This window comes from Diorhabda carinulata, chromosome X (assembly GCF_026250575.1).
Source record: "Diorhabda carinulata isolate Delta chromosome X, icDioCari1.1, whole genome shotgun sequence".
Lineage (NCBI taxonomy): Eukaryota > Metazoa > Arthropoda > Insecta > Coleoptera > Chrysomelidae > Diorhabda > Diorhabda carinulata.
In genome coordinates this window covers 12,395,778-12,420,482 of record NC_079472.1, presented here as the reverse complement: position 1 = coordinate 12,420,482, position 24,705 = coordinate 12,395,778, and the positions used below count along the sequence as shown (strand labels likewise).

The window sequence follows — 24,705 nt, the reverse complement described above, 5'->3', positions numbered from 1 at the left end:
GACAAGGACGAGGAAATTCACCTTTAGTAGTCCGCACTCAGTAGTTTGATCAGCATTAATTTTCTCCTTGTGCTTTAACATGATCGAGAGAGTACTCAGAGTAATCTCAAATTCTTTTGCAATCTCACTTTTCTTCAACAAACAACAACTTTTTATCTGTATACCAACTGAATGATAACTAAATAAACCCATTGGTGGGAAGTGTGTGTCAAACTGATCATAACAAAAACAAAGGCTCGTGTGCGTTCATACGAGTTTGAACTTGTTACAACTTTGAATTGTCGAGTGTTGGACGGTTATGAATTCGAATTAACGCGTCGTTTTGTTATATTGCAATCATTTTTTCATTCGAATCAACAAGTGTATAAAAATTTCTTGACTTAATTCGAAATATAAAGAGATTTTGCAGATAATTTTGAATTATAGAGAGGTTCGAATTATCGCAGGTTTGAAATAACGAAAGTCGATGAACATCGCTGGGAAAAGTCTATGGAACTGAAAGAAGATAAATATATTTTGGACCAGGTACTTCTGGAACCATAATCATAGTTGTCTAATTATACTTGTCATAATTAGTTTAGTTATTATTTTTGGATAAACTTCTGAAAAACCCCAAGAGGAATTGTAAGGTGAAAATGATAGGAAATGGTCACAATCGAATAAAAACTAAGAAACTATACCTAGGATCGTGCGCGTGCGTGGAAAACATGAATTAAAAATGAATGAAAAGGAAAAAAAAAATAGAAATACGATAGTAACCGGACTTAACCTAACCTCACCGAATCGATAGCATCGACGAATTTCCCGATCCCAAAAGAGCAATAGAAACAATAGAAATAAATGAAAAGCAATTTTATTTCTCCTGTTCAATCATCCTGTTCAATTGGAGGTCGATCATCCTTTCCAGGATACAAACATTTTATATTGCATCGAAAGGATCCACATTTTTTCGCCGAACCCGCCGTCTCCAGAGAAATTCACAAAGATGCAGGTCCAAGTTACTCCTTATTCTCCTCCTCGATATTCTTCTTCTCATTTGCCTCCAGCTGGATTCAATATTATGGGTGTAGGCCCCTGTTTCTGGGTCAACAAAGTGCTTTTGATGGTTGACTGTAAAGTGTTGGTAGCCTTCATTTTCTAGCGCCAAATATCCTTTCTATCAGTCAGTATAAATGATAGTCCCGATTTTGACATGTTTCTTTATCAGCTCCATCAATGTTTCGGCCCTTCTACAGTAATCAGGACATATTTCCAATCGCCAAGCTCGATCATTCCTAATATCCATTGACCCTCGACCATGCGCTTTTTATTGTATTTTCTTCGTCCGATTTTACATTTGTCTATTTCAAACATCTTCACCAATTTGGCTTTCATCTTCATGTGCTCGGTCTAAACTGGCCATACAAACTTCACCATAGTTGAAGACTGATTCTGACGAAACTGCTGTTTATCGTCTGTTCAAATGAAAATCCTTCGATGGACGTTAGTGTGCAATCGTTAGACCATGTGCCTTCTGCCGCTGAACCTTTATGGTCGCACGATCTGCCCTTGATTTTTCCGAAAGATCTGAAGTGGCCAAAAACGGTACCATCATCATACCATTTAGCAAACTGGTTGTGCTTGTTGCACCATCTATTGACTCGCACAAGATTATTATTAATGGCTCAAATTTTGTTATTTTAAAAAGTTTGGGAGGGTCTCTGTCTGGGATGATGTTATTTGTGGACAAAAAGTCAATCATCAATTGACGAAACATTGGATTATTTAATAATTACTTACATTTTTGAAAGTATTCCTTTTAATTTTAACTCAAAAACCCAAACCACAAAAAATGTTTTAAACATGCAATGTTTTATTTACCACTAATTCAATGAACGGGCAAAATGGCGGATATTTCTGCTCCTACTTACCTGCGCACAAAATGACAGCGATTTTCGACCTTGCGTTGTCGCGGGAATTTCAAATTTATCGAAGTCATCTGTAAAATTTCATTGGCGTTTTTCGGAAGTTCAGCCTTATTTTTATTTAACGATGAAGACAGAATTTATTTTGATATCAATAAAACGCTATGATTGAGTTGAGTGATTTATTTTCATATAATTTCCACGGAGTTTACATCAAGATATATCAGTTTTAACGTGCTTCCACCCAAACTTTAGATCCTTCCTTCATTCTTAGTAACAAATTGATTTTCAATTCGATTTCTTCAATGGTTTTATAGCTTGTATAAATCCTAAACCTTCTCAAAATAGTCGCCAAAATAGTTTTCATATTAATCATAGCATACTGTGCACCTATTAACATAAATAAAAAAAAATAAACAAAAAATTCCATTTAGATCATCATCGTATCTTTATTCTTACCTATACAGTTTCTAGGACCATAAGAGAAAGGTATATATGTGCAAGGATGTCGTTTAGCTACATTTTCTGGTAGAAACCTATCAGGATCGAATTTAAGTGGATCCGGCCAATATTTTGGATTCCTTTGTATATGTAACGTACAAAAAAAAACAGAACTACCCGCAGGGAAAACTATATCACCTAAAATATTCATAACACATAAAATGTTTACTGTTTCTTTTAATTTAAAACCAATAAATTACTAGTAGGATGTAGCCTAGGGGGCGGCAGATTTCAAGGGGCGGTTAAATAAAACGTGGGTGAAGGTATGTGAAATAAAAACCAATTAAAATCTCAATATATTAACTTGGAAAACACACATATTCAATGAGAGGAAGCAATAGTGTGGTACTTATACTTCATGAATGTCTGATGCAAAAGGAAGTTGTAAGTAGGGGCGGGGAGGTGTGTTCATAACCTAACCTAACCTTACCTAACTTAACCTAACCTAACCTAACCTATTTTGTATTCTTATTAGAACATTTTCTATTTTGATTTTATTCTAATTTTAAATCTATGGAATAGAAATGTTATAAATGACGTTTGAAAATGAAAAACTGTACAACATATTAAAATTTCAGGGTAATTGGAGTTGAGGGGATTAAACTGCATAATTACAGTCGCATCTGTCTTTCCAAAATAAAATTCTAGTATATAAAGCCTATTTGGTTAGGTCAAATCCAGAAATCAAACAAAAATATTCCAAAATAAGTTTCTGTAAGTATTTTGAACACGACAGATGAAGTTCATTGCCTGAAACGTTTTGTTTACATATATCGAAGAGGTTATAAATTTTTTACCAATATAACAACTCCTATTCTGTTCGTTAAGAGGTCTGAGAGTGAAGAAACTTGTCGCAATATAATGTAAACAGGTTACAAAAACAATATCAAGAAATAGTCACCTCATAACAAGTAAAAAATAAGCGTATTCGCCAAAGAAGCATCGATTAACATAATAGGATAGAACCGGCTTCACGGTCTACATCAATGTACGAGTTCGTAGCAATATCCAGGGTACCAAGTAAATTTTTTTGTAATCACTCACTACATACTCACCTGCATCAATATCCTCAGTTATATTTCTACCAAACAAAGCTGCTACCGGAAATAATCGCAAACTTTCCTTGATAACTCTTTCAGTGTATTTCAATTCGGATAAATCTGATGGAGATACTGGTCTATCGGGTCCTAGAATCGCCAGGATTTCTTCCAAAACGTTTTGCTAAAGAACGAATATAAAAATTTTGATACCTGCGATCGAATTGAGGCTATAAACTTCGAAACTCAACCAGGTTAATTATTTTTATTTACCTGTACATCTTGGAACATGCCTAATAACGTGAAAATACAACTAAGCGCTGTTGCAGTTGTGTCTGTTCCCTGAAAATAAAACCCCCAATAAAACTACGATATAGATTGCGTTTATTTTACGAGAAGAATTACGAATCGATCGGAACATCAAGTAGACCAAGAAGAAATGCGTTACTTGAAGAAAACTTTGGTAAAACAAACAAACAACAATCATCAGGAGAGTATTAAACACAATAAGACAAGGGATGAATGTTCTTAAGACCATAAATTACGAGAAATCATACTTCGAATAGCAAGAGGTCTAAGACTATCCAGAGAGCTACAAATTTTTATTTTCTTTTTCTTCTCTAGAATCATTTATCCCCTTTCGAGCATGAGAGTATCGAGATTTTAGTTTTCATTCCCAGTTCATCCATTTTTTCCTGATCTTTTCCTTCTTCATTCATTTGCTGTATCGTTTTCTTCTTTCCTCCTCTTTTCTATGCTATTTGTTGCAGCCAAATTTTCCTGGGTCTTCATTTCCTTTTTGTCTAATATCTTTTTGCTTGCGTCTATTTTCTCATTAGGATTTGTGGTGTTCTTTTCTTGTTATTCAAATTTGTATCCAGTTCTTTATTCTCTTCGATTCACTACCATCCTTTTGCGTTTATTGATGTTTACTTTCATTCTCAAGTCTTCTATAATCTTCATCCTCTTCTTTTATGTCGTATAATTCTTTTTTCATCGACAAATTTTTTCCATATCTCTAATATATCTTCTGTCTTCACTTTATAATGTTTATTTTATCTCTTATTATTTCTCTATTCTTTCTTTTTCTTTTTCCATTGCTTCAATTTTGTTCCAAAAGATTTTCTTCTATTGCCTCTATTAATTCTTCTCCAAATTATCTCCATACTTTTTGCTTTGCTCTTTCAATTTCATTTTTTATTATCTTCTTCCTTATTTCTTTTGACCACCATCTGGTTTTTTTTTCTTCATGTATCCTAGACCTCATTCCATTCCTTTCAGTGGTGGAAACTGATATATGACCAATGAAAATAGTGTAAAGAGTAGTTAAAAAAACATCTAGGAGATGATCCACTAGAGGATACATTCATAGTAAACCACACCACGGTAGAAAACGATCAGCATCTCGGGTAGTTTCCTAATCTATAAAGCGACAAGGGTGTAAAGCAAGACGAAACCAAAAGATCTTCTACGGATCTGAAGAGAGATAAACATTGAGAAAATCAAAGAATTTTTATTAATACTCACCGCCAATAAGAAAAGTTCTACTTCTTCTTGAAGTTCTTTTTCAGTAAAATTCGTATTTTCCAATATAAGATCCAGAAATGCTATTTTTCCTTTTATAGTTTCTAAAAATGGAAACCATAACAAGTATATTTTGGACTTGGACTTGATTAGGTTTCTGTTTGTTCAAAAATGGACTTACAAATTTTTATTAGTAAAAATGAGAGTCAAAGATGTACAAAAACAATTCAAATTGACTATCAACGACAAGCGCGGAGTTGAAAGAAATGGAAATCAGCAACAAAAAAATGTTGCTTCAATTGCTACCGAGCTGAATTCAATTATAACACATCATTACTATTGGACCAATGAACTTTGAGTGCCAAAGTTGCGAGGCTGTTTAAAAATGTAACACATGGATTGTATCCGGAGCAGCAGACCTGGAATAGGAGTGTACCGGTCCAGAAGCAAAAACTCTGAAAGCCTGGACAACACACCAGGCGTTTTTCAAGCCAAAAATCCTGCAATTGAAGAATGTGTCCAGTTTAATCATCTTTCTGTCTGACAGCCAAGTAGCCGTTAGAGCTATGAGCTCCAGTATATCAATTCAATATTCATAGTTAGGATAGAACGTCGTCTATCGGGGTAGCTGGCCAAACATAACGAGGAGGATCAAACGCGCAAAAGCTTTCCAATAAATCTGAATCTTTGAGTTTTTAGAAGCACCTAAATGTTCTAATAGAAATCGAATTGTATGAGAAAGAAACGAAATTAAAAAATGCTTTGGATTCTTAGACGTGAAACTTCAAAACCCGGATACCAAAACTTGTAAATGTCTTTGAAACTAGAGGATGAGTTGTAAATACAAATATGGAGTTGAAAAAGTCGTTTTTTTCCTCAAAATAGTAGTTTACGTAACAAGTCCCTCGCAGGCTTGCTGGATTCGCCCGCTGCTTGTCCTGCAATTTGCCCAATCGTCCAGTAAAAAACCACTTTCGGGTCGTATTACGTACAATATTTTTTTTTAAACGGGCATTGTTGTACAATTGTACAATAACAATTGACCACTATCTTAGAGTAACTATTTTATTATTTTTTTCATTAAAGATAGGCCGGAAAGTAAATAAAAATGAGTCCGGTATTAGATATTTACGATATAAGTATCGTAAAGATTCATATTACGAAATGAGATGGGAATTTGTTATGTGTTAAATGTGTTAAATTACATGTTTTGGAGGTACCTCGATCGGAATGGAAAAAATGTTTCGAAATTTAGTTCAAACAAATGCAAAAGTGTACTGTATTCAATGAAGAATATTTTGAAAATCACGAAAGCCATGTCCAATTATAAATACTTGTTTGTATTTGTCCATTTTAAAACTTTGGTAGCAGCATGTGACGAAGTGTGCTTTTGTCCTAGAACAAGGGTCTCCAAACTACGGCTCGCGGGCCAAATCCGGCCCGCGACAGCTTCAGACTAATGTGTTACTATGTACTATGTATGTACTGTGATAAGTTGAATGGAATAGAATGAAAACACAGAGTGATAATTACTTTATTTAATTGCAAGGTAAATCTTTGATGACGTAGAAAACTTAACTGAAATATCTAAACTTAAGCATATTTATTATATTATATATTTATATTAAATAACAAATATGGAATTAATCCCAACTAATGAAACAAAAACAAAAAAAACACTAATGAGATTTATGGAATTGTGATTTTTCACCGACAATTGTTTTGATCCTTGGGATGTAACGAAAAAAATTATCCTGGCCCGAAGGCTTCAAAGTTTGGAGACCCCTGCCCTAGGGGATGAGAATATTTATGGCTAATGTTACCTCGAAATTAGGTAGACTGTCTAATTCGAAGCAACTTGTCCGATTTTTTTTTTAATATTATACCTCAAAGTTATTAGAAATTGAAATTGTATTATCAACTGAAAAAACGCAGTTTTTTAACCATTTTTCACGAATAATACAAGTTTTAACTTTATATAAAACTAATTTGAAACAAAAATGTAGATGACAGAAAAACAAACGAGTTATTGAACGTTGAGGGATGGTTAAAACCATTAAGCCTAAAAAACTCGTGAGTTTTTGGGAAAAACTCGAGATCTCTTTCTTAAAGAGAATAGAAATCCCTTTAAAGTGAGCACTTGTTGAGTTTTTTGCATGAAAATTGATCGAACTACAAGAAAAAAAATATCACTATTTTATTTCTGAAAACATGATACAATTACACCCTCAGATGCCGATAGGTTGATTGCTATAGATTGCTATAGCAATAATCTCAATTTTTCAGTTACCTAAATTGTAAAATTGATAACCCATTGAATATCGTAATATGAATTTACGATACGAATATAGTACATTATTTTACCTACTACCAATAATGTTAACTAGCTTTTACCCGCGGCTTCGCTCGCATCGAATCCATTAAATAAGTATCAGAAATCATTATAATAGAAATATATCAATATGATAACTTTATTTTATTGCTTGTTTAGTATTATCGATTTTTAAAAATTACTACATACAATGAAGTTTCAAATGTATCTTTTGATTTTACTCAAAAATCGCTTTGACTCAGCTCGCTTTAGCTCCTCTCCAACTCAACCGATTTAAGTGTTCAAAAACTTAAAAGAAAGAAGGTATTTCAGCGAGTGTTGTTAAATCAAAACGAACTTTGTAGCTATATCAGAACCTGAGATATAGATCTCTGAATGTAGAAAAATTGCCAAAAACCTACAAAAATCCATAACTCCACATTGAATGTCCGTGCCTAGCTGCTTTCTAAATCAACCGATTCAAGTGTTTAAAAACTCAAAAGAAAGAAGGTATTTCAGCGAGTGTTTTTAAATCAAAACGAACTTTGCAGCTATATCAGAACCTGAGATATAGATCTCTGAATGTAGAAAAATTGCCATAAACCTACAAAAATCCATAACTCCACATTGAATATCCGCGTCTAGCTTCTCTCCAAATCAACCGATTTAAGTGTTCAAAAACTCAAAAGAAAGAAGGTGTTTCAGCGAGTGTTCTTGAACCAAAACAAACTCTGTAGCTATATTAGAACCTGAGATATAGATCTTTGAATGTAGAAAAATTGCCAAAAACCTACAAAAATCCATAGCTCAACATTGAATGTCCGCGCATAGCTCCTCTCCAACTCAACCGATTTAAGTGTTCAAAAACTCAAAAGAAAGAAGCTGTTTCAGCGAGTGTTCTTGAACCAAAACAAACTCTGTAGCTATATTAGAACCTGAGATATAGATCTTTGAATGTAGAAAAATTGCCAAAAACCTACAAAAATCCATAACTCCACATTGAATGCCCGCGTCTAGCTTCTCTCCAAATCAACCGATTTAAGTGTTTAAAAACTCAAAAGAAAGAAGCTGTTTCAGCGAGTGTTCTTGAACCAAAACAAACTCTGTAGCTATATTAGAACCTGAGATATAGATCTCTGAATGTAGAAAAATTGACAAAAACCTACAAAAATCCATAACTCCACATTGAATGCCCGCGTCTAGCTTCTCTCCAAATCAACCGATTTATGTGTTTAAAAACTCAAAAGAAAGAAAATGTTTCAGCGAGTGTTCTTAAATCAAAACGAACTCTGTAGCTATATCAGAACCTGAGATATAGATCTCTGAATGTAGAAAAATTGCCAAAAACCTACAAAAATCCATAACTCCACATTGAATGTCCGCGTCTAGCTTCTCTCCAAATCAACCGATTTAAGTGTGTAAAAACTCAAAAGAAAGAAGGTGTTTCAGCGAGTGTTTTTAAACCAAAACGAAGTCTCTATCTTGAATAGAACCTGAGATATTGAGGATAGAACGTGTGTATGTGAAAAACTCCCATAAGTAATGTACATGGGGAAATCACATTTGAGTATAACTTGAGAATGGTGAAAATTAGATGAAATCCGATGGTTGATGGCTGATCTGTGCATCAATACCTTTCATTGAAAAAAAAAAATTAAGCAAATCGGTTGGGTAGAACGCCTGAACGGACTGGAATGGAAATCATCAATTTTTTTAATATATAAAATTATTTACTAAAAATTAGTCAATATTCCTGAAATTAATGATATTAGAATCATGTAACAAGCAAGCGTTGATTTATTTTGCGAACTGTCAATTTTGACGCGTTCACTTCAGTTTGGTACAATTGTATCGACATGCGTTCCGACTATGAGAGTGTGGATCATGATATAGAACTTGCTGCAAATAACGCAATACAAACCCTAGTACCCGCTAAATTCCGCAATAGATACGAAAAAGAAAATAAGCGATTCGAAGACTGATGCAGTTCGAAAAAAGTCCGTGATATATCGGAGAAAATTTTGTTGGCTTATTTTGCTGCGAAAGCTGAAAAAGAAAAGGCATTATCATTGTGGACACATTATAGTATGCTGAGAACAATGATATCTGTGAAGAAAAATGTGGACATAAGTAAATATTCACAGCTATTGGCTTTTTTGAAGCGGAAAAGTGAAGGTCACAGCCAAAAATCCAGTTTATTTTCAAAGGAAAATATACACAGATTTTTGAGAGAAGCCAATAATGATCAATTCTTGATGATGAAGGTAAGATTATACATAAATATGGTGACATTTCCATGTATCATATTATTTTTATAAGCTTCCTTAATCGTGGGTGTGTTTTGGCGACTGCCTAAGAGAAGAATTGATGAAGTTAAAAATTGGTGACGAAGTTACGTTAATAACGATCAAAATACCGATTACTAAAACTAAAATTCAAAGAGAATTTGCTATTACTAGAGGATACATCGCTGGTTTTGATTGCTTGAATAACGTCCGAAAATATGTCCATGACTGGTTTTTTATTTTATATAAAAATGGAAAATGTTTTTCTCAACCAATTGGTATCAATACTTTTGGGCGCATTCCAAAAGAAATAGCAACGTTTCTGGAACTACCAAATCCATCACAATATACAGGTCACTGTTTTAGAACATCATCAGCATCCCTACTTGCTGATTTTGGTGTTGATATGTACATTTTGAAGAGACATGATGGATGGAAATCCTTGTAGTGTCGCTGAAGGATATGTAGAAACATCCTTAGAAAACACAAAAAATATATAGCTACTAAAATAATGGGAGGAGAAATCGTTTCTACAAAAAATTTAATTGCCTCCACGTTAGCTGGGAATAAACATCACTAATTGTACAGGTGTTGTGTTTAATTATTATAATAAATGAGGTTTGTTATTACATATTGGTAGTAGGTAAAAGCTTTCACGGGACTATCACAAAAATTTTCTGGCTCGGTCCGACAAAATGAGATTTTCTGACCTAAAAATAAACCGGAAAGTACTAATTTCTAGCCAGTTTTGGAAAAAATTAGCTTATTTCATGAAAATATAATGTAGTTTTTTAATTAGCCAGTGAAATATCAAAGGAATGAAATTATAAATGGAATTGTGAATATACCTTCAATTCCAGAGATAGGTATCGAATCTTTCAAATTCTGTTTGTTATTATACGCTTCCTGTTTTTTATTAATTACCTGAAAATCCGAAAAATTAAAAAAAAAACGTAACTAGTTTCGAAAACTTATTTTTCTTACTGTCGATGTGAAATTTTTAAATATTTTTACAGCTTTGTCGTACTGTTTGCTTAATGGATTCAATTTCCATATAAATTCTAAATGGTACCATGGGTTGAACATCCTATAATTTATTATTTCAAACATTCTACAAAAAAAAATTGACAAAATATTATACGAACGTCATATTTTTGTTATTTTGGAAGTTTACGCGACAAATCTTCGAAATATCGATGAATTTTAAGGCAATGTGACAGATTCGATTGGTTTTTGGAAATCAAATAAATGTATAAATATACGAAGGGTGATACGAAAACTGAACAGAAATTCATGACTTGCTTTACGGTTACTGCAAAATTTCAGCCACATGGGTGCTAAGACTTCTGAATTTTGAGCTGGAATGCACGCGCTGAGAAGTTTGCTCGTGCTCGTGCTCTTGCACTGAATATTTACTAAAGATATTCCCGAACATCGAACTGTAAACGACGGGATATTTCAATCTGTATCCGCGCTATAACTGCAAAACAACGCCAGACCACACACAGCTCGGCTAACGATGAAAACGTTAAAGAATTGGGTTGAGATACACTGAAACAGCCTCCTTATAGTTCCGATTTACCACCATGCGACTATTATTTATTTAATCTATCGAAAAAGTCAATTGGTGGTCTACGATTCGAAGCAATGCCAAGATTCTTAAGGATTGCTATAAAGAAGGAAATTTAACAAAATATATCAATTGCTAGTTATATACTATTATCAGTACATTCTCAAAATACCATTAAACATTGGTTTTAGTAATTTTTTGTGGTATTATAAATGGAAATTTCAAAATACATTATAATATCTTACTTGTTTATATTATAACATACATCTGAATCCTGAGTTTGTGTATTCATGTTTAATCCCATTGCTGTTTCTAAAAAAAAAAACATTTAGTTCATTGGATGATCTATGAAGAGTGTCTCATGAGTAATATTTAAAAACAGTAGAGTCTCAATGATCCTAAACCTACCGCACCAAGCTCAGCCAACACGGAAAATTTTGTTGGTTCCTCGCAACTCGGCACTTGTTGTAACAACTGAAGTGACCTGGTGTTAAAGGATTCAGTCTCCTTCTGGAAATTCTCTCCAGAGATTCTTGGGCCAACCACTCATTCACTTCCTTTTCTGTTGAGTCCTCGCAACTCGGTACATATTGTAACAACTGAAGTGACCTGGTGCTGAGGGATTCAATTCTCTCCACCTGAAGACTCTTTATTTATTTGAAGCAAAACTTTCCAAGATTTATGAATGATGTTTGCTTTAACACTCCATAACCTTTCCAGATGATTATTGAGCATTTGAACGTTCCCGAGATGGTTCACCAGCTGCAGTCCACTCAGATAATAATCGTTTTGATTTCGGAGGGAAATGATAGCTTCACTTAAATGGCTGTCACTTTTTACTGACTAATCTAAATGTCATGAAATCTTACACACAGTCTTTTGAAAGTTGGTACTTCATAAACGTCATATTTGACAATGGCAGAGCCATCTGTGTGTCAGTCACACGACTTATTAGAAGATATTGCTCTAAAGTTAGCAGGAACCATTCCAGAGAATGACGTCAAGTACAAAACTTATTATTGAAATACCTTTTGCAGCAGTTGGTACATCAATAATCAGCAGAAAAAACATACCAAGGTTGGTTATAGACAAAAAAGACAACGAAATGATTCTCAATCTGTTTGGTACGTGTACAGTACTTCCTAATTGTCATAGAGATAAATGATTGGAGTGAAAAAGATGGTTGCCACATAGATATATGGACAAAAAGACAACTAAGTGGTGGAAAAGGGTTTTTATCAGCTGTTAATGATAGTTGAGGTTAACTTTTCCTTTATCCACATTCTCACGAAGTGTGAAACACTACCGAGCTCCAGAGCACTACACCTCGAATCGCTTGACATAGAAGACGAAGATCTTTGGTTAGGCCATTCAACATTCTGAAATTTTTAAAAAGAGGTGTATGGCTGCAAGAAAAAGGTGACATAATAAATCCTTTGGGTCGCATTTATCCCCAAAGAATGGTTTCTCCAATGTCTCAAAGAGCTTGCTGAAAATTGGGTTAAGGCCGTAGAATACTTTTTTTCCTATTACGATTTAATGATCAAAGTGAATATTGAAACCCGACATTATTCATGAGACACTCTCTATATATTATTTTGTTTTTGTGTTCACATAATTATGATATAATTGAAAATTACCGCATATAATGTCCAAGGTGCATTTGGAAATCATATCAAAAAAGTCCAAGTCTTTGTTTCCGACATTTTTTTGCAATTGTTTGGCAAAAATTTCCCCTTTTTCCAAAAAAACTGCTTGGTAAAAATTAAGAATTCTTTGATTGAAAGCTTGCCTGATAATTTTTCTGTGTTTTCTCCATTTTTGTACTACAACATCATATTTATTTAAAAGAAATGCACACACCAATATTGTATTTCGTTTAAAGTGTAGCTAAATCAGGAAAATACGTTGACCGAAGCGGAAATTTATGATCTGAGAATAATTGATAAGAATAAGACAGTATTGGAGATGGTAAATTAGATGAATAAACAGAAAAAGGAGATATTACTAACCTTTAGCTGTCAATAAACCTTTACCAATTGCTAATGTCATAAACTTGTAAAGAAAATCTTTGTCCAAAGCTTTGGAATTCGTTAAAATCTTTTCAATATGTTCTGGTTTAGACACCGCGTAATAAAGCCTTGTACCGAACCATAAAGCACCTATATCAGGATATATTTTTTGTAAATCGGTAATAGCTTTCATTATATCTAAAAATTACCAATTTTTTCATATAACCTCGTCGTTTATGCTGATAATCACTTTTTCTCAGTGTTTTTATTTCACATTTTACTCACCGTCTTTTTCATGTAAGAAAAGTAGATAAACACATCCTATAAATGGTAACCCGAAGGGTCCTGGTACATTTCTGGAATGAATATAAAGATACCTTCTATTCCACAACCATTTGACGTACCATGAGAAGAAAAATATACAGCAAATAACAACTAAGTATAATCTAATAAAATGATCTGATTTTTCCGTATATTTGGATGCGTTCAAATTTGATTTCGAGTCTGGAAATAAGCACTGAATTTATTTATATCCTGATTCTAAGTAGTATCCATTTTTTTTAAACTATTATTGATTTCATCACTTAAGTTTTTTTTATAAGAGCATTTTAAAGTATATACGTATCCTGGAAGAAAGGGAATAGGTTTCGACCAATTTTTATGAAAATTGGCGCAATGATAGTTCAAAACGAGATGATTTAAAGTCTCTATGGGGACGAAACTATAAATCCCCCTCTCGACGTCGTCAAAACTACTCCTGAAATGTCTGAAAATATCCTGGGAGGAAATGAATAGGTTTCGGCCAATTTTTATGAAAATTGGCGCAATGATAGTTCAAAACGAGATGATTTCAAGTCTCTATGGGGACGAAGCTATAAATCCCCCTCTCGACGTCGTCAAAACTACTCCTGAAATGTCTGAAAATATCCTGGGAGGAAATGAATAGGTTTCGGCCAATTTTTATGAAAATTGGCGCAATGATAGTTCAAAACGAGATGATTTCAAGTCTCTATGGGGACGAAGCTATAAATCCCCCTCTCGACGTCGTCAAAACTACTCCTGAAATGTCTGAAAGTATCCTGGAAGGAAGAAAATAGGTTTCGGCCAATTTTTATGAAAATTGGCGCAATGATAGTTCAAAACGAGATGATTTCAAGTCTCTATGGGGACGAAACTATAAATCCCCCTCTCGACGTCGTCAAAACTACTCCTGAAATGTCTGAAAATATCCTGGGAGGAAATGAATAGGTTTCGGCCAATTTTTATGAAAATTGGCGCAATTATAGTTCAAAACGAGATGATTTAAAGTCTCTAGGGGACGAAACTATAAATCCCCCTCTCGACGTCGTCAGAACTACTCCTGAAATGTCTGAAAGTATCCTGGAAGGAAGAAAATAGGTTTCGGCCAATTTTTATGAAAATTGGCGCAATTATAGTTCAAAACGAGATGATTTAAAGTCTCTATGGGGACGAAACTATAAATCCCCCTCTCGACGTCGTCAAAACTACTCCTGAAATGTCTGAAAATATCCTGGGAGGAAATGAATAGGTTTCGGCCAATTTTTATGAAAATTGGCGCAATTATAGTTCAAAACGAGATGATTTCAAGTCTCTATGGGGACGAAGCTATAAATCCCCCTCTCGACGTCGTCAAAACTACTCCTGAAATGTCTGAAAGTATCCTGGGAGGAAATGAATAGGTTTCGACCAAATTTTATGAAAATTGACGCAATGATAGTTCAGAACGAGATGATTTAAAGTCTCTATGGGGACGAAACTATAAATCCCCCTCTCGACGTCGTCAGAACTACTCCTGAAATGTCTGAAAGTATCCTGGAAGGAAGAAAATAGGTTTCGGCCAATTTTTATGAAAATTGGCGCAATTATAGTTCAAAACGAGATGATTTCAAGTCTCTATGGGGACGAAGCTATAAATCCCCCTCTCGACGTCGTCAAAACTACTCCTGAAATGTCTGAAAGTATCCTGGAAGGAAGAAAATAGGTTTCGGCCAATTTTTATGAAAATTGGCGCAATGATAGTTCAAAACGAGATGATTTAAAGTCTCTATGGGGACGAAACTATAAATCCCCCTCTCGACGTCGTCAAAACTACTCCTGAAATGTCTGAAAGTATCCTGGAAGGAAGAAAATAGGTTTTGGCCAATTTTTATGAAAATTGGCGCAATTATAGTTCAAAACGAGATGATTTAAAGTCTCTATGGGGACGAAACTATAAATCCCCCTCTCGACGTCGTCAAAACTACTCCTGAAATGTCTGAAAATATCCTGGGAGGAAATGAATAGGTTTCGGCCAATTTTTATGAAAATTAGCGCAATGATAGTTCAAAGCAAAGTGATTTAAAGTCGAGACCCCAACACCTCCACAACCCTTGAACTGTCAGAGGGTACTATGGAAAGGGGGGTTTCAGGAACACTGGCCGAGACCTCTCTTCAAGGGTAGTTTTGACGGTGTTGGGTGTTTCGGGGTTTTTCAATAAAAATATTCTGATACACTCACCAATATTTGAATTATTCAAAAAAAAATCGGTTATAGTCATAATTGATGATAGAAAAAACACTATTTTGAAAAAAGTTTTTCACAATATGCATTTAGATCTTGTATAATGTTTATAAGAAGGTTGTTTATTTAATATAAAAAATCCAAGTGAAAAATAAATAGTGGGGTAGTTTAATTAAAGTTTAGTAGATAATAAAATAAACAAATTACCATCTAATTAGAAAACGCTCATCAATTTTTAATTGTACATAAAAAACTAACACATAAAAAACTGTAAAAAGTATTACATAGTATTGAAAATGTTTGTTTGAACGCGCTCATCTTAAGAACTACTGCTTCTAACTAAAAAATTTCTTTTTGTATTGGACATTCCATTCATCGAGGAAGGTTTTTGACTACATTAAATTACGTTGTGATCAATAGGAGCGGAGCATCAGTGAAAAAAATTGGAAAATCTAATATGGAAAATGCTCGTGTCACAATGTTAATTTCCATACTCCATCGAAACGGCTTGACAGATTTTCATGACATTTTTATGCATATTGAGTAGATCTGAGAATAGGTCAATATTTATTTTTTATAACTTTAAATGTTAAAGGGAGTCCATCCCTTATTTCTTTTTTATTTTTGAGATGAAATTTTTAGTTTCATTTTTTTTTAATACAGCATTTGAATATATATAGAACCCTAAATTTTTACCCTTCTACGATCAACCCTTATTTTTTATTTGTTAATTATAAACTTTAATTTTTTGGTAAGATATCAATTTTTATTTTGTCATGTCTTGGAATGTCTTCCACGATCAACCCCTGTTTTTCCATCACGATTTTAACTTTTTTTTGTTTTATCTACAGATCTGTAATAGGGTTGTAAGATGGCAATTTTAGTACGATAAATTTTTATTCAGAATTTATAATTTCAATCTAAGATATGTTTTTTTTCTCAATTTAATTTGATATATCACCAATATCGCCAATCGATAACTGATCAATTGATTTCACTCAATCCAAAGTCTTGAAGGGCATGAAACCTCAAAATCCCCCAGTAGGGGTGAGAACGAAGCCGGTTTCCTGTTTTACTCACTATACAGTTTTATTTGTGTATCGATCGTGCAGTGACTAATTTTTTTGTGCATTTCTCATCCTAAAATTATCATTAACTATTTATTTTTACTAATAACTGAAAAGACAGTTTTTACTCCCATGTGAATAAACACGTGTTGTGAACTCCCCCAAACAACGGCCATTATCGTACCTGTACATGTTGTACTTAAAATTTTTAACAAATAGCTTCTTTTTGTTAAATTAATAATAATCAAATATACAATTTCTGAGAATTTTATTTATTTTTTAATGTTTTCGCCGCAACAGATTTTTATTCTCAAATCTGTTTTTAATGTCGCCAACAACGGCTATTATCGTACCTGTACATGTTGTACTTAACATTTTTAGTAAATAGTTTCTTTTTGTTAAATTAATAATGATTAATTTAAAACAATTTTTCAGAATTTTCTTTATTGTTTTAATGTTCTCGCCGCAACAGATTTTTATTCTCAAATCTGTTTTTATTGTCGCCAACAACGGCTATTATCGTACCTGTACATGTTGTACTTAACATTTTTAGTAAATAGTTTCTTTTTGTTAAATTAATAATGATTAATTTATAACAATTTTTCAGAATTTTCTTTATTATTTTAATGTTTTCGCCGCAACAGATTTTTATTCTCAAATCTGTTTTTATTGTCGCCAACAACGGCTATTATCGTACCTGTACATGTTGTACTTAACATTTTTAGTAAATAGTTTCTTTTTGTTAAATTAATAATGATTAATTTATAACAATTTTTCAGAATTTTCTTTATTTTTTAATGTTTTCGCCGCAACAGATTTTTATTTTCAAATCTGTTTTATTGTCGCCAACAACGGCTATTATCATACCTGTACATGTTGTACTTAAAATTTTTAGCAAATAGCAACAGATTTTTATTCTCGAATTTTTTTTATTTTATATAGGATATTGAAACTTTTGGAATACCCTATTTTATTGTAATAGGCAAGCCATACTGATTAAAAAAATATAATATATTCAAAAACTCTTTATTAGCAATATTTCATTGAAGATAATGCAAGTTTTAACATGAAAATCCACTTGGTATAAAGCTGCAAAAACTTTTTCCGCTTCCTATTAGATTGATGTTTGTCCAATTCCAATTTGAACATTTATTTTCATTACAAACAATGTGAACAGGTCTAGTAAATTGGCCTTGTAAAGATCCATATATGTTTATCATATTCAATTCAGTAATTTCAAATTGACGAGAAACATTTCCAATATCACCATAATCTTGGTTGATGTATATTCCGTCTTCTTGAATTCCTTCAATAAATCAAATTATTAGTAAGTTGGAATTTCTGGAACCGTTGGTAATAATCATTCTGAACACACTGTTCATACTACCACTAAACCAACACTCACAATTACACTGTGTGACGCTCGTTTCGATACCCAAGTTACATCTTAAAAGACTCAAATTTATCCAGAAGTAAACAAGGCCAATAATTTTGACATATCAGCTTCAAAATTGGTTATGTTTGATCATAAAAGATTTTTTTATGATTTCTTCGAATTGTTTTCCCATTGAATCATTAATTCCGAGTGACACGTAAAACAACAAAAGGTATAAATGTAAACGCAGGAATCAGACAACGAGATTCATTTAGTCCTTTCATATTAAATTTGATAATAGATAGAATAAAACTAATTCTGCCCAAAGCAGTGAGATTCTGAAAACTTTAACACTTAAAGAAAAACAACTAATCAATACCGAGAAGACCAAATGCCTAGTGACGTCTAAAGAACCGATAGTACACTAGCTGAGGACACCACCCAGTTCCACAATACTCCATAATTGGGCGAATATAAGTTTTATATAAACGAGTTGAATTATGTAATGATATCCTTCCGAAAGACTTGCGGAGGAGATACAGTTTACTTTTTGCTTTGTTGGCAATACTTATAACATGTTCGGACCAACTCGAATCCGTAGTAACACCGAGATCGTTATAAGAATTCACTTCATTTAAGGCGTGATCGTTTAAGAAGTATGTATATCTCGGATTGTTTTTGCCTACACACTTATCTGCATTGAGAGGCAACATCCAGTCTAAGCATCACTTAGGGCCCTTTCACACCAAACGAATCCGAATCAATCAGAATCACTCCGAATCAAGTTGAATCTGATTGACCAAGATTCGACTTCGAGCGCTCCGTTTAAATGTGAAAGGACTCTTTTCCCGCCTTCAGACCGGACGAATCTGGTTCAATCAGGTTTGATTCGAGGTCGCACTTGATTCAACCTGTCAGATTCCTCGTCCGGTCAGTCTTGAATCAACAACCATACGAGATGGACGTGGAGATATTAATTTTAAAAGTTAAAGAAAATGGTGCGATTTATGACGCCAATGATAAAAATCACAGCAACAGAAATCTTTCTATAATTTGTATCCAGTTTCGAGATTTCAGGTCCCACCAAATCCAGCAGTATTACGAACAATTCCTCACTCATTCGGAAGAAGTCATAGAATTTCTTCTTATCATTTTGTAGGTCAGGATGTAAATGATGAAACATACCAAAATCCGGCCTTTTCCTATTTATGTGATGTATCCACACTTTTCTTGTTTTCTGTTTCCGCCGTTGCCTCCTACGAAACACTATTGCATTTAAAACATCTGCGTCTATGATGATAGCTCAAAAGCAACTGAAAGAAGGAAAACAAAAAGAAGATGAAAGGATTGTTATAGATTCAGATTAGGTTAGGTTGATTCGGAGTGATCCAGATTGATTCGGATTCGTTTGGTGTGAAAGGGGCCTTAGAGATCGAGTATATAATCTTAGCATCACACTGAATTTTTGATTATCGATCGACAAGCGGCTTGGGACAATTCGCACAGTTGTTGGTCATGGTGGGGGTAATATGTATGTATTAACTAGTTTTAACTGACCTTGTAATTGAAAATACAAACAAACTCAGGCTTCTGTTGCACTATTTGATAATCTAGTTTCACCACACCTATGTTCTAACTCATCTAACTAGTTTGTAAACTAAAATAATTATCAAGCAGTTTTTAATGACTGAAATTAATTAAAAACTTGTGGATCGAAGTCAATACGTTCACCTAGCACAATACTTTATTTGGTAATAGATGTTAGAAAGAAGAAGAATCATTAATATAACCATTATAATCTAATATCAGTCACAGTCGCATTCTTTTAGTTCTGAGGTTTGAGATCTTGCTTGGTAGTCATCATCAAGGCTCCAAGTTTTGAAATTGGGTTGATTTCAAAAGGGATCATATCTACGCTCCTATAAATGTCTCATCCAAATAATTTTCTACGTTTAGAGCATTATGTAACTGGATGTTTCAGAGTTTCAATCTCTTCCTAGCAGAATTTGTTTCATATTTCTTCCAGATCTAACAGCATGACGTACATCCTGAAGCTTGAGATCTTGCTTGGTGGTAGTCACTCATCAATTTATGTTGGGCATCAAGATTAGCTCGCTTTCTAGTTTTGAAGCTCCAAGTTTTGAAATTGAGTTGATTTCAAAAGGGATCATATCTACGCTCTTATAAATGTCTCATCCAAATAATTTTCTACGTTTAGAGCATTATGTAACTGGATGTTTCAGAGTTTCAATCTCTTCCTAGCAGAATTTGTTTCATATTTCTTCCAGATCTAACAGCATGACGTACATCCTGAAGCTTGAGATCTTGCTTGGTAGTCGTCACTCATCAATTTATGTTGGGCATCAAGATCAGCTCGCTTTCTAGTTCTGAAGCTACAAGCTTTGGAACTGAGTTGATTTCGAAAGGGATCATATTTAAGCTTCTATAAATATCTTATCTAAATAATTTTTAGAAAAACTTACCTATCAATGCGATATTTTGATAAGTAACATCTTCAATGGTTCCTACGCCTTTTTTTGTTTTAATATGGATCCCATATAATCCGTTAGCTACTAAACAATCGGAAAAAGTGATGTTGCTAATGACACTATTCTTGGTATTGTCGTTGGTACTACTCCCAACTGAGAAACTCAACCCGTGGCTACCGTAACATTGTAAATTTTTGAAAAACAACCCAGAACCTGAATGGACCACAACACAATCGTCTTGGTTCATAACCACCGAGTTTTCTATGAGGATATTGTGACCTCCAATACCAAATCCATCGGTATTGAGGCCTCCTCTCTATAAATTGAGACAACTTCCGATAGAAATGAGTAGAAGAGGGAATTTTGATTTTTTTACCGTATTTCCAGCTACGACGTCAATGGTCCATCCGGTGATGGTGAAATCTGAACCTCCTACTCCTACACAAAATCTTGGACAGTTCAATAAATATAGATTTTTGAAAATTGATCCTCCAGTAGCTACTACGTGTAGGAATCTTGGTTTGGTGACTCCACCGTCTCCACCTTGACCGTCCCAATATTTTTCTCCTTGGGCGTTTAAAATACTTCCTTAAAAATTTGACGTTTAGAACAGAAAATTTGATTATGTCGTCGAATAGTTACTGGAAATATAAACGAGATATTGATGAAAAAGTTTTTTTAATTAAATTTGAATACTCAAAATTGCGTTCGCGTCAATTGAATTCATGTATACAGTAGATAGTTTTGAGAAATTTTCTAATTTATCATTTATTTTGACTTTATGATCTTCCAATAATTATATTACGAAATGTGTGATCCTTGAATTATTTATCAAGGATGTAAGTATATGAAAAAAAAAAAAATGTGCGGGCTTAACAGTATTAAAAATAAGGAGCTTTGGAACTGTTCAATTATTAAGGATTATTTCTTAAAGATGAAAATGTATAGAAAAAAATTTAAACATCTGTGGATTTAACAATATTAGAAATACGAGGCTTTGAATTTGTTCAATTATTAACGAAAAATATATGCATATTTAAAAATTCATTCACGCCAAAAAAATCAAAGCACGAAGTTGAAATTTTGAGAGATTATTTTTCAAGGATGAAAGTAGATGGAAAAAAAATTTAAACATCTGTGGGTTCCACAGTATTGAAAATACGAGGCTTTGAATTTGTTCAATTATTAATGAAAAATATATGCATATTAAAAAATTCATTCACGCCAAAATAATCAAAGGATGCAGCTGAAATTTTGAAGGATTATTTCTTAAAAATGAAAGTGTATAGAAAAAAATTTAAACATCTGTGGGTTCCACAGTATTAAAAATACGAGGCTTTGAAGTTGTTCAATTATTAACGAAAAATATATACATATTTAAAAATTCATTCACGCCAAAAAAATCAAAGCACGAAGCTGAAATTTTGAGAGATTATTTTTCAAGGATGAAAGTAGATGGAAAAAAAATTTAAACATCTGTGGGTTCCACAGTATTGAAAATACGAGGCTTTGAATTTGTTCAATTATTAACGAAAAATATATGCATATTTAAAAATTCATTCACGCCAAAAAAATCAAAGCACGAAGCTGAAATTTTGAGAGATTATTTTTCAAGGATGAAAGTAGATGGAAAAAAAATTTAAACATCTGTGGGTTCCACAGTATTGAAAATACGAGGCTTTGAATTTGTTCAATTATTAACGAAAAATATATGCATATTTAAAAATTCATTCACGCCAAAAAAATCAAAGCACGAAGTTGAAATTTTGAGAGATTATTTTTCAAGGATGAAAGTAGATGGAAAAAAAATTTAAACATCTGTGGGTTCCACAGTATTGAAAATACGAGGCTTTGAATTTGTTCAATTATTAATGAAAAATATATGCATATTAAAAAATTCATTCACGCCAAAATAATCAAAGGATGCAGCTGAAATTTTGAAGGATTATTTCTTAAAAATGAAAGTGTATAGAAAAAAATTTAAACATCTGTGGGTTTCACAGTATTGAAAATACGAGGCTTTGAATTTGTTCAATTATTAACGAAAAATATATGCATATTTAAAAATTCATTCACGCCAAAAAAATCAAAGCACGAAGTTGAAATTTTGAGAGATTATTTTTCAAGGATGAAAGTAGATGGAAAAAAAATTTAAACATCTGTGGGTTCCACAGTATTGAAAATACGAGGCTTTGAATTTGTTCAATTATTAACGAAAAATATATGCATATTTAAAAATTCATTCACGCCAAAAAAATCAAAGCACGAAGCTGAAATTTTGAGAGATTATTTTTCAAGGATGAAAGTAGATGGAAAAAAAATTTAAACATCTGTGGGTTCCACAGTATTGAAAATACGAGGCTTTGAATTTGTTCAATTATTAACGAAAAATATATGCATATTTAAAAATTCATTCACGCCAAAAAAATCAAAGCACGAAGCTGAAATTTTGAGAGATTATTTTTCAAGGATGAAAGTAGATGGAAAAAAAATTTAAACATCTGTGGGTTCCACAGTATTGAAAATACGAGGCTTTGAATTTGTTCAATTATTAACGAAAAATATATGCATATTTAAAAATTCATTCACGCCAAAAAAATCAAAGCACGAAGTTGAAATTTTGAGAGATTATTTTTCAAGGATGAAAGTAGATGGAAAAAAAATTTAAACATCTGTGGGTTCCACAGTATTGAAAATACGAGGCTTTGAATTTGTTCAATTATTAATGAAAAATATATGCATATTAAAAAATTCATTCACGCCAAAATAATCAAAGGATGCAGCTGAAATTTTGAAGGATTATTTCTTAAAAATGAAAGTGTATAGAAAAAAATTTAAACATCTGTGGGTTTCACAGTATTGAAAATACGAGGCTTTGAATTTGTTCAATTATTAACGAAAAATATATGCATATTTAAAAATTCATTCACGCCAAAAAAATCAAAGCACGAAGTTGAAATTTTGAGAGATTATTTTTCAAGGATGAAAGTAGATGGAAAAAAAATTTAAACATCTGTGGGTTCCACAGTATTGAAAATACGAGGCTTTGAATTTGTTCAATTATTAACGAAAAATATATGCATATTTAAAAATTCATTCACGCCAAAAAAATCAAAGCACGAAGTTGAAATTTTGAGAGATTATTTTTCAAGGATGAAAGTAGATGGAAAAAAAATTTAAACATCTGTGGGTTCCACAGTATTGAAAATACGAGGCTTTGAATTTGTTCAATTATTAATGAAAAATATATGCATATTAAAAAATTCATTCACGCCAAAATAATCAAAGGATGCAGCTGAAATTTTGAAGGATTATTTCTTAAAAATGAAAGTGTATAGAAAAAAATTTAAACGTCTGTGGGTTCCACAGTATTAAAAATACGAGGCTTTGAATTTATTCAATTATTAACGAAAAATATATACATATTTAAAAATTCACTCACGACAAAATAATCAAAGGATGAAGCTGAAATTTTGAAGGATTATTTCTTAAATATGACAGTAGATCGAAAAAAATTTAAACGTCTGTGGGTTCCACAGTATTGAAAATACGACGCTTTGAATTAGTTCAATTATTAATGAAATCATATGTATATTTAAAATACATCTTTTATAAGATAGAAATAATTTATTTTTATACTAAATGATACTTGGGTTCATGAAAATCCACTAAAAATAATAATCACACGTGTACTAATGAAATATAATTACCTGGTGCGCCTTGTACCAACACTTGGTCTCCAGTAATATGTAGTAAATAACCTTGCCAATAGGCAACTTCGAAAACTGTGATACCTTCGAAAGTTAATTTTGAACCTTTTTGTAAATCTAATCTAAGTGTTTCACCTGCGGGAACTGTCAAATTGGAAATAATTATGTCAGTACATTTTTCAACAATTGTCGAAACATGTGGAAATTCTGTGATTCTACAATTATTTTCATCGCTGGTGACTAACATGAAAAATATTGAGAAAACCAAATTTTTTATTTTCAACTCGATCATTTTTGATGACAATTTACATTCAATTTGATAATTGGACACTTGATAAAACTTATCGTTAACCGAGTCTGGTGATAACAAAAATGAAAAAATCCTTGGAATAATACGAG

At 32.8% G+C, this 24,705-nt stretch overlaps 2 protein-coding genes across 2 annotated transcripts; both read right to left on the bottom strand.

The window, feature by feature from the left end:
• Nucleotides 1-2,072: 2,072 nt before the first annotated feature.
• Nucleotides 2,073-15,771, bottom strand: LOC130902029 (cytochrome P450 4C1-like). The gene is made up of 12 exons (XM_057813829.1): nucleotides 15,663-15,771; nucleotides 13,430-13,648; nucleotides 13,145-13,342; nucleotides 12,773-12,958; nucleotides 11,378-11,444; nucleotides 10,547-10,673; nucleotides 10,411-10,486; nucleotides 4,970-5,070; nucleotides 3,716-3,784; nucleotides 3,461-3,626; nucleotides 2,364-2,543; nucleotides 2,073-2,294 (listed from the first exon to the last, which is right to left on the bottom strand). Exons 1-12 carry the CDS (start codon nucleotides 15,700-15,702, stop codon nucleotides 2,134-2,136), a joined length of 1,590 nt encoding a protein of 529 aa, XP_057669812.1. The 5' UTR covers nucleotides 15,703-15,771; the 3' UTR covers nucleotides 2,073-2,133.
• A 1,971-nt stretch (nucleotides 15,772-17,742) lies between these two features.
• LOC130901138 (polygalacturonase-like) lies at nucleotides 17,743-24,609 on the bottom strand. Its single transcript, XM_057812250.1, has 4 exons — nucleotides 24,307-24,609; nucleotides 20,973-21,184; nucleotides 20,591-20,912; nucleotides 17,743-18,038 (listed from the first exon to the last, which is right to left on the bottom strand). The coding sequence occupies exons 1-4, from the start codon at nucleotides 24,596-24,598 to the stop codon at nucleotides 17,794-17,796; spliced, it is 1,071 nt and encodes a 356-aa protein (XP_057668233.1). The 5' UTR covers nucleotides 24,599-24,609; the 3' UTR covers nucleotides 17,743-17,793.
• Nucleotides 24,610-24,705: the final 96 nt, after the last annotated feature.